Source organism: Xenopus laevis, chromosome 5L (assembly GCF_017654675.1).
Source record: "Xenopus laevis strain J_2021 chromosome 5L, Xenopus_laevis_v10.1, whole genome shotgun sequence".
NCBI lineage: Eukaryota > Metazoa > Chordata > Amphibia > Anura > Pipidae > Xenopus > Xenopus laevis.
In genome coordinates, this window is record NC_054379.1 from 15,497,910 (window position 1) to 15,508,978 (window position 11,069).

At 40.8% G+C, this 11,069-nt stretch overlaps 1 protein-coding gene across 1 annotated transcript in view; it reads right to left on the reverse strand.

Moving 5' to 3' along the window:
* Window positions 1-10,496, reverse strand: part of rab3gap2.L (RAB3 GTPase activating non-catalytic protein subunit 2 L homeolog) — a 61,425-nt gene extending 50,929 nt beyond the window's left edge. The window contains exons 1-2 of the mRNA XM_018262617.2: window positions 10,243-10,496; window positions 1,584-1,651 (exon numbers count right to left, since the gene is read on the reverse strand). Coding sequence (XP_018118106.1) covers window positions 1,584-1,651; window positions 10,243-10,339 — 165 coding nt within the window. The 5' untranslated portion in view covers window positions 10,340-10,496. The remainder of the gene's footprint in view (window positions 1-1,583; window positions 1,652-10,242) is intronic.
* Window positions 10,497-11,069: the final 573 nt, after the last annotated feature.

Consider the following 11,069-nt stretch of genomic DNA (forward strand, 5'->3'; position numbering starts at 1 on the left):
AGGTTAATGGGATTCTGTCATGCTTTTTATTTCTAAATGACACTGTTTACACTGCAAACAATTCACTCTACAATATAAAATTTCATCCCTGAACCAGCAGGTGTATTTTTTTAGTTGTAATATAGTGTAGTGCATGTCAGGTCATTTTGCCTGGTCATGTGCTTTCAGAAAGAGCCTGCACTTTAGGATGGAACTGCTTTCTGGCAGGCTGCTGTTTTTCCTTCTCAATGTAACTGAATGTGTCTCAGTGGGACCTGGATTTTACTATTGAGTGTTGTTCTTAGATCTAACAGGCAGCTGTTATCTTGTGTTAGGGAGCTGTTATCTGGTTACCTTCCCATTGTTCTGTTGTTAGGCTGCTGGGGGGAAGGGAGGGGGTGATATCACTCCAACTTGCAGTACAGCAGTAAAGAGTGAGTACAGTTTGGGGCTCCTGGGAAACTGACAATATGTCTAGCCCCATGTCAGATTTCAAAATAAAATATAAAAAAATCTGTTTGCTTTTTTGAAAAAGGGATTTCAGTGCAGAATTCTGCTGGAGCAGCACTATTAAAGGGGTGGTTCACCTTCAAACAATTAGCTGTTTTCAGATAGATCACCAGAAATATGTTCTATGTGTCACTGTTTTTCTAATATTCAAGTGTAAAGTGTCATTTTTCACCTTCTGAAGCAGCTCTGGAGAGGGGGCGGGGGTCGTCGACCCTGTAAACTGTTCTAAATTGATACATTTAGTTGATACATTTCTTATCTTTGTCCCTGCTGAGCAGAATCGCTGGGTTTCATTACAGGCAGCTGTTAGAATTGATACAATAGTTGCTAATACTCCAGAGATGCTGCTGAGAAATGTATCAACTAATGGAGCAAAATTGTAACAGTTTAGTCTACACCTGAATTACTGAGATGCCAGACAAACACCAGAGACACCAACATTCAACTTTAAAACTTAGATTTTGGAAAAAACAGTAAAAAATAAATAATGGAAAGTAATTGAAAAAAGTCTTTATTTCTGGGGAACAATATAAAAACAACTGAATTGAAAAAAAGTGTTTGGAAGGTGAACAAGTACTAGGGATGGGCGAATTTTTTCGCCTAATTTCGCCGAAAAAATGATGCCCATAGACTTGTATGGCGACGTGCGTCAAAGAAAAAAAAGACACGCGTCAAAACAATTTCGCCGCGCGACAAAATTTTTTGACGCCCATAGACTTTAATGGGCGCCTGCGACATTTCGCCAGCGGCAAATTTTTGGCAAAGCGAAACGGGTCAAATTCGCCCATCCCTATGAACAACCCCTTTAACTGATGTGTTTTGAAAAAAAAAAAAAAAAAAAATTCCCATGACAGTATCCCTTTAAGACATCACCAGATGAAGGGTGGAAGATGCCTGGTGAACTCACTAAAGGGTCTGACAATTTGGGTGGTGTCATCAGGATGGAGAGGGAAAGGACATTCAAAATAATAATAATAATAATAATAATAAAATCATTGCCCAACCTATGTATTCAAGGACAACCTGTGCATCATTGGCTCATAGAGATAAAGACAAAGAATTCACATTATGCAATAAACTATTTAGAAACTTACGGTCTCTTTATGGTTTTCATTTTCTTCCCAGGATCCCCAATCTTCTTCTTCCCAACTGGTCAAATTATCTGGAAAATATGAAAGCTATTGAACCGCTGTCCTGCAATAACATCGAAAATACTCAGTACAATCATGTTTCCTACAACAGAAATATTACAAATTAAGCGGATGTGGGGGGAATCAAAGGATACTAATAGGGTCGATATAACATAGTAATATAGCAAGTTAGGTTGAAAAAAGTTTTTTTTTTTAAACTTTTTGTTTATTCAGTTCTAACATTTTATACAAAATGCCAATGAATAGTTGTAATTTGTAATTCTGTGTCACAACATACAGTAAAATAATATAATATAAAATAAAAAATAACATTTTGCATACATTTTCTGTTGGAAAAAAGACACTTTTAAGTCTATATATAACCTGCCTAACTGCCAGTTGATCCAGAGGAAGGCAAAAAACCCATCTGAAGCCTCTCCAATTTGCCTCAGAGGGGGAAACATTTCCTTCCTGACTCCAAAATGGACCAGTCCCTGGATCAACTTGTACTATGAGCTATCTCCTATATCCCTGTATTCCCTCACTTGCTAAACACCATCCAACCCCTTCTTATACCTATCTAATGTATCAGCCTGTACCACTGATTCAGGGAGACAATTCCACATCTTCACAGCTCTCACTGTAACAAACCCCTTCCGAATATTTAGGTTAAACCTCCTAAAGTCATAAAGTTTGAGGCAGGTCTACAAACCCATAGCAACTAATCAGCAGGTAGCACATGTGCCTTGTTGCAATGGGTTACTAGACCTGGTGCAAATGGGGTTCATACATGCTGGGATATGTGGAATCCTATCTGATGTACTAACAAAGCACGAGTACTGCCCAGGGATTGCCTGAGATGCAAGAAAAAAAAAAAAGATTAACATGACGTTAGTATCTGGAAGCTTGATTTCTGGGCTGAATAAAGAACAAGGGTTTCCAAGCCCCCCTGGGGTTGAGACGAGATACACTCACATTACACTTAACACTAAGGGGCAAATTCACTAAGATCCAAAGTTGCGCCGGCGACAGCATCGTCACACTCCGCCGCACTTCGCCAGGCATAGTTTCGCCAGCGCTACGCAGATTCACTAAAATGCGAAGTTGCGCTCAGGGAGCCGAACGGTAGCGAAGTTGTGCAAGCGTTAATTTGTCAAGCAAAGCGAAGTTACGCTAGCGATGCCTAATTTGCATAAGGCGCCAAGTTAAAGTACAATGGACGTATATGTAGCAGCAAATACATTACACTACACAAGCCTGGGAAAGCTTCATAAAATAAAATAGAGTTGTTATTTTGCCCTACACATGTGCCCACTGTATAGTTTAGGTGCCATATGTTAGGAAATGTAGGGGGGAAGGAGGGTACCCCCAAAAAAATTTACGATCTTTTTCAGCCTATCACCCTTAAAAAAGGAAAAGACGCGAGCGTTTTTTGGGAACTTTTTTTGAAGCAATCCCTATCTACTCTATTGCACTTCGCCTGGTCTCAGTTGGCGAAGGCAAGTCTGGCGCAAGAGTTAACGTTCATGAAAATGCGCAAGTTAGTGAATTAGCGTAGTTACGTCCCTTCGCCATAGCGCAACTTCACCTAGCATAAGGGTGCGAAGTAGCGCTAGAGTAGGTCCACTTCGCTAGCGAATTTACGCCATCGCCCGTTAGTAAATCGGCGAAGTAACGTCACGCTAGCGAATTTGCGGTAGCGTCAGCCACTTCGTACTTTAGTGAATTTGCCCCTATGGGTGCCAGGTATTGTATACAGCTGACTATAAACATACCGTAAAAATGAATGAAAGTGGGTTACCCTGGCATCTATAAAGTAGTTTCTGATATTACTTGCCTTTATTATGTTATTTGCTTTTATAATGCTCCTTATATCCTCTCAAAGCACTGACAACAATCTGTTGTGCCAAACTACAGTGGTCTAAATGCCCCCACACACGGCCAGATAAAAGCTGCCGACAGACCAAGTTGGCAGCTTATTGGCCCATGTGTGGGGCTATTGGACGGGCAAAAAGTTGGCCAGATGCCAATCGGGCAGGGTAAAAAATTCCGTTGGATCTGTTCCTTGATGCGGCCCTGCGATCTGACCGCACATATTGCCTCCATTCTAATCCCATCGTTGGGCCCTAGGGCCGAGTACTGATTTTTTGTAGTTTAACTTTTTTGTTTTTTTTTATTTTGGTTCAGATGTGCTTTATATTTTTGAGCTTTGGCAGTGTTAAATACCTTGTATGTTGATAACTTATAACTTCTTTCAAACAACATGGAAAATACATCAGTATATTAATGGAACAGTAACGCCAAAAATTAAAGCGTTTTAAAGTCATTAACATATACAATATACTGTTAGCATTCACTAAGAGTTGTGTGTTTGCTTCAGAAAGACTTCTATAGTTTATATAAATAAGTCATTGTGTAGCCATGGGGGCAGCCATTTAAGCTGGAAAAAAAAAAAGAAGCCCTGTCGAATACAATGGTGTTATCTGCTAAGTATCCTGTGCTTTTTCTCCTTATTTCCAGCTTGAATGGCTGTTCCCATGGTTTTACCAGTGCAAATGAGCGGGTCTCCCTGTGTATGGCCACCTGAAGACTGTGGCTTAGCACTTGGGTAGGGGGTGATGCCATCTGGTTGGTTGACTGTGACACAATAATTGGCTAATCATTGCTGTATCTCTGCAGATGTCATTGCTCATCATCTAAAATGTTTCTCAGGATATAAGGTTGGAGCAATGGATCAGTCTCCTGCCAAATTTAATTGAAATGCAAATGCAGTTTTGAGGAAATTACAAATTAACCAAAGTATAAGGCTAATTCTTTTCCCGACTGCACCACAGATAAATCAGAATCGGCTGGTTTGGCTTCCAATAAGGATTCATTATATCTGAGCTTGGATCAAGTACAGGTATTGGATCCATTATCCAGAAAGCTTCGAATTACAGAAAGGCTGTCTCCATTTTATCCAAATAATTCAAGTTTTAAAACATGATTTCCTTTTTCTGTGTAATAATAAAACAGTACATTGTACTTGATCCCAACTAAAATATTATTAATCCTTATTGGAAGCAAAACCAGCCTATTGGGTTTATTTCATGTTTACATGATTTTCTAGTAGACTAAAGGTATGAAGATCCAAATTATCAGATACATTATCTGGAAACCCCAGATACAACCCAAAACCAGAGATACAATTTATGAGCCAGATAATAGAATCATAACTGTAATCCTTGTTTTTTGATGCTTGTTTACAGCATGCAATAATCTCTGGTGCCATTAACTTGAATAGGAAACACGTGGAGAAAGGTACAGGTGTTTCCATTTCTGTAACAAGTATCAACTATCAAAACATTTACACCTGTGGAGAAGAGTGTCTATTAGAAGAGGGGCTTGTAATTGTGCCCCTATAGCGTTTGGTCCGCCATTATTATTGATACATTTAAAAAGACTTCTCACATGTCACTCATCTCCGGAAACCAGTTATCCAAAAAAAGCTCTGAATTACGGGAAGGCCATCTCCCATAGATTCCATTTTATCTAAATAATTCAGATTTTTAAAAATGATTTTCTTTTTCTCTGTAGTAAAAATAAAACAGTAGTTTGTACTTGAACCCAAGTAAGGTTAAGGTATTGCAAATTACAGAAAGATCCCTTATCTGGAAAACCCCAGGTATTCTGGATAACAGCTCCCATACCTGTACTACAACAGTATACGCAGATTTCTATTTTAGCCCCTAGAAATGTTAAAGCAGTCATAAGTAACCTTTGTGCATTGCTGATGTTGCAGAATTGTAACTCCCTACATCTTCTGAGCCCCTGATAGGATTGTAGGACATACTGAGGACCATCTATCCCTATCACAGAAATGAGCTCCTGTTCCCTAAAATCTGTTCTTAGCCATGGAGATATTTCCAAGACCACACAGAGAACAAAAGTGAATGGTAAGTAGATACATGATCACTTGTCATTTAAAAATGCAGAACAAAAGATTGTTTAAATGAAAGAGCTTAAGCTAACAGAATGCATCTGTAACATGCTTCTACGTATAACGTTCATACATCTAAAACGTTTAACCCCCTAATCTGAAATGAGGAAAAAGTTCCACAATTTCAAAAGCCCAACATCTGAACCAACAAACTAAATACAACTACAATGTACCACAATAGTCCCTGCCCAAGTGGAGCTGACAGTCTAAGGCCCCGATCACATTTACACACACACACACCAAGATTGATTTCAGAATCTAATTAATCTGCATGTATGTTTTTGGAGTGTTGTAGGAAACTGGAGAAGCCACTGGAAAGCCACATACCTGCACACGGAGACCATACAAACGCTCTGTTTATAGTGGTGCATCCCTAGTTAGAAGGCAATGTGCCATTGTACCTCTCAGTGAGTCTAATCATTATCATGAGTTTATGCTCCTCTTCTGCACCCGGATACTCTGCAGTAGCTGCTGCTTTTATCTATGCTGCTCTAGAGCTGTACTGTGTATGACCTGGGCTGGTGCAGGTAATGTCTAGGAAAGCAGAAGATGGCACCAAAGTACCTAAGGCCGGTGCATATTTGGAAAAAGAGAAGTCCTTGGATTGGAGGTAAGAAACTAGAATCATTAAAGGGTTACCGTTATGGGAAAAAAAAAATTCAAAATGAATCAGTTAATAGTGCTGCTCCAGCAGAATTCTGCACTGAAATCCATTTCTCAAAAGAGCAAACAGATTTTTTATATCACATGACCAGGGGCAGCTGGGAAATTGACAAAATGTCTAGCCCCATGTCAGATTTCAAAATTGAATATAAAAAAATCAGTTTGCTCTTTTGAGAAATGGATTTCAGTGCAGAATTTTGCTAGAGCAGCACTATTAACTGATTCATTTTGAAAAAAATTTTTTTTCCCATGACAGTATCCCTTTAAGGGAGCCAAACGACTTGGCATCCCCCCCCCCCTTGATTTTATCTTTAGCACTCCTTTAAAGGAGAACGAAACCCTAAAGAAGTAGCTAGAAATGTTGTGCATTATGTGTTGTGCTTCTGTACCAGCCCAAGGCAACCACAACCCTTTAGCAGTAAAGATCTGTGTCTCCAAAGATGCCCCAGTAGCTCCACATCTTCTTTTCTGCTGATTCACTGCACATGCTCTGTGCTGCTGTCACTTACTGAGCTTAGGGACCCACTCACAATATACAGTACACATAGAATAGAAATGTCACAATATAAGGCTGATTAGTAATTAATACACATAATTACTACATGCACAGAAACCAGTGCAAAAACCAGTAGAATTATTATAGTATATTATATGTAGAATAATTATAGTATTAAACTAATTAAAATATAATGTACTGTTGCTCTGCACTGGTAAAACCATGGGGGCAGCCATTCAAGCTGGAAAAAAAGAAGAAGCCCTGTTGAATACAATGTTGTTATCTGCTAAGTAACCTGTGCCTTTTCTCCTTATTTACAGCTTGAATGGCTGTCCCCATGGTTTTACCAGTGCAGAGCAACAGTACATTATATTTTAATTACTTTAATACACTTTCAGTTTTTGGTGTTACTGTTCCTTTAAAAACTGAGGAGTCGGAGTCCAAGGATTTATGTACCAACTCCACAGCCCTGGTAGGAATTACATATACCACAATGCATTGCACTGGCATGTTCTTTTTCTTATTGACTTTACGTGTGCAGGGAATTGTGGGACTTGGAGGATGCAGGCTGAGGACAGTCGATTGCTGTTACAATTTTTTGAGTCTCAAAGTAGTCAGCCAGATCAGCAGAACAGGGGGATAGGCTTAGATAACCTTTCCAAACCATTTTATTATATTAAAAATCATGAAAAGGCTGCATAATTTTTATTAATGTATTTTGCAAAGTTGCTTGAAATTAGGTTTACTTTTCAAAAAGCTTAAGACGTGTTTGGGTGGAGATCCCCTTTTAATATATTAGAAATTCAGCTTCTGTAATTCCTCCTCCCTTCTCCAGCAGCTCAGCTGATCCCCTCTGGTGGGTCACCGTTTGGGCAACATTGAATTTGTTTGTAAATAGACAGCACTTTGGTTCAGCAGCTTTTGTGTTCCTGGCTGTACTGTATTCTGGTCAGAATTTTGAGAGAGAAGTGTATACAACAAAATCTCTTGTGGAGGGGTTGTTCACCTTTGAGCTAACTTGAAGTATGATGTAGATAGTGATATTCTGAGACAATTTACAATTGATTTCCATTATTACTTATTTGTGGTTTTTGAGTTATGTAGCTTTTTATTTAGCAGCTCATCAGTTTGCAGTTTCAGCATTCTGATTGCTAGGAGCCAAATTCCCCTAGCAACCATGCATTGATTTGAATAAGAGACTGGAATATGAATAGGAGAGGCCTGAATAGAAAGATGTTGAAATTTGTAGCCTTACAGAGCATTTGTTTTTAGATGGGGTCAGTGACTCCCATTTAAAAGCCGGAATAGAGTCAGAAGAAGGCAAATTATTAAAAAACTATAAAAAAAAAATAAAAAAAAATAATGAAGAGCAATTGAAAAGTTGCTTAGAATTGGCTATTCTATAACATACCAAATGTTAGCTAAAAGGTGAACCACCCCTTTAATCCTTAAACTGATGAAAAGTACTACATGAGAAGGAAAGGTGGTTTACCTGGGGGTTGCCAAGATATAAGGTACCCCTATTAATGAATGAATGAATTAATTAATTAATGATGTTGGAAATTTGTACTGACCACCAACACCAAGGGGGTTATTTACTTAAATCTGAATGGATCTTATTTTTTATTAAACAACAAACTCCCATCCACGACGTTGCCTTATCAAAACCAGAATCTACAGAATTTTCAGACTCTTCTCTCGAATTGCTCTATTTTTTGGGGTTATTTCATGGCCGGAACTAGGGGTAGGCATGGTAGGCGCCCGCCTAGGGTGCAATCATGGCTGGGGGCACACTTTTAAGGGGAATTTTTTTTTTAAACCCTGGTTTGCTTGGCCTTTAATAGTTTTTCAATTTTATAAAGTGCCCGTTCCACCCTTCTCTTGCCCCTGAATCATACTGCACGCAGAAGCACCCCCCGCCTGTTTGCAGCTTCTGGTACAGGTACATATTTGGGGGCAATATTGTGGATTTTTTGGCAGCTGTTGGCACAGATACATATTTGGGGGGAATATGATGGATTGTTTGGCAGCTGCTGGCACAGGTACATATTTGGGGGCAATACAATATGATGGATTTTTTGGCTGCTGCTGGCACAGATGAATATTTGGGGGCAATAGGATAGATTTCTGGCTGCTGCTGGCACAGGTACATATTTGTGGCAATATGATGGATTTTTTGGCAGCTGCTGGCACAGATACATATTTGGGGGCAATATGATGGATTTCTGGCTGCTGTTGGCACAGGTACATATTTGGGGGCAATATGGTGGATTTTTTTGGCTGCTGCTGGCACAGATGAATATTTGGGTGCAATAGGATAGATTTCTGGCTGCTGCTGGCACAGGTACATATTTGGGGGCAATAGAATGGATTTCTGGCTGCTGCTGGCACAGGTACATATTTGTGGCAATATGATGGATTTTTTGGCAGCTGCTGGCACAGATGAATATTTGGGGGCAATATGATGGATTTTTTGGCAGCTGCTGGCACAGGTACATATTTGGGGGCAATATGATGGATTTTTTGGCTGCTGCTGGCACAGGTACATATTTGGGGGCAATATTGTGGATTTTTGACAGCTGCTGGCACAGGTACAGTTTCGGGCCTTGAGGGCAACCTGACGGATTGACTGTCGTTGGCAAAGGTACAAATGGGGGGCAATATAAATGGTAAGGTGGGAAATGGTAATGCAGGACTGGGTGGGGGCACTGATTGAAGCCCTTGCCTAGGGTGTCAAAATAACTTGGCCGGCCCTGGGTTATTGTCCAAAACCCCCAATTTTTTAGGATTATCCTGCTAAACCCAGCGCAAACCATGATATCTTCAAATTGGGATAATTGAATTATACAAGATCTTGGCAGTTTGAGATGGTGGATTTTTCGATTCTGGCTTTTTGCAGCATTGGGGGTATAATAAATCTCAACCTGGCCAGAAATATTAGAGTTTCAGTAAATAACCCCCCCCCCCTGTGATTGACAACAAAGGTTCCCTCTGTGGCACACAAGGCGTTTGTACATAATGGTATTGGCTGCTGCTGGCAGGCCCAGACTGGCAATCTGTGGGTTCTGGCAGGTCCCATAGAAAATCAGTATTTAGTGGGCTGGTGGGGGCTGTTTGGGCCTCTGTGTACCTGAAATGCCAGGGCCTATTTTATTTCTCAGTCAGGACCTGTCTGCTGATGATGGAGGCAGAGTAGTGTGAGAAGGAGCCACAATAGACTTAGAATCTGAGACTGAGCAGTTCTGGAATTGACACTTTATACAAATACAATATATCAGGTCTCTCTCAGTCCTCCAGCTCCAGTCTTCTAGTCACTGATAACGATAAAGGAAAATGTCACAGTGGGAGCTGAGCTTGTGGCCCTCCAGCTGCTATAGAACTACAACTCCCAGAATCCTGCAGGACAGACAGCTGCTTCACGGCCTACATACACCTGAATACAGGGATTATATTTATCCAAACAGACCCTCCTTCCCCGCATTTACCAGTGGCCTTCTTCTCCTCACGAAGTGACGGGAATAGAAAATCCCGCACCACCTTGATGTCCTGGAATCGGCAGAACTCTAGTAGGGTGCAGGCCATTTCCCCTGGTTCGGGCTGGCTCAGAGGCAAGTCACAGGCTTCGTATCCGCCCTACGGGCCACCAAGCACCGGCTCCTGTCACAAAACAGCTGCCCAGCAGCCACATAGGAAGTGCGTCATCTCGCTGAGGTGTCAGCTCGGCCATTGGTGCGCAGATCGCATGCGCAATGTCCTGCTTGGTGACGGAGTATCCCGCCGCTTCCCGTGTCTCCATGGTGACTGGGGCAGCGTCACGTGTATTAAATGGCAAAAGATTCGGTCGACCATTGTGGTTACTGGCAATGTGTCTGGCAGCAAATGGCGCTGAGCTAGTTCAGCTATAACCCCACAAACTGTTTGTAGCCAGGTCTGGACTGGGAGTCAAAATAGTCCCTGGCATTTCAACTGCACAGAGACCCAAACAAACCCCCACCAGCCCAATAAATAGTCTATGGCATTTTACAAACCCACAGATTGCCAGTCCAGGCCTGTTTGTAGCACATACCTCCCAACATTTTGGAAACAGAAAGAGGGACAAAAAGATTTGGTGCTCGTATCGCGGCAGATTTTGACCATACCATTTTAGGCCACATCCCCTAATTACCATATAAATTTTACATAATTTGGCAGGTAATGAAAGTTTGAACACATTTCTATGTTATTACAGTTTTGCCAATGAAGGTGAATTGTCATTTAAGATGTGAGTCTTCATCTTATCTAAAACTGTTACAAAAGTATCTTAAGTGCGTAC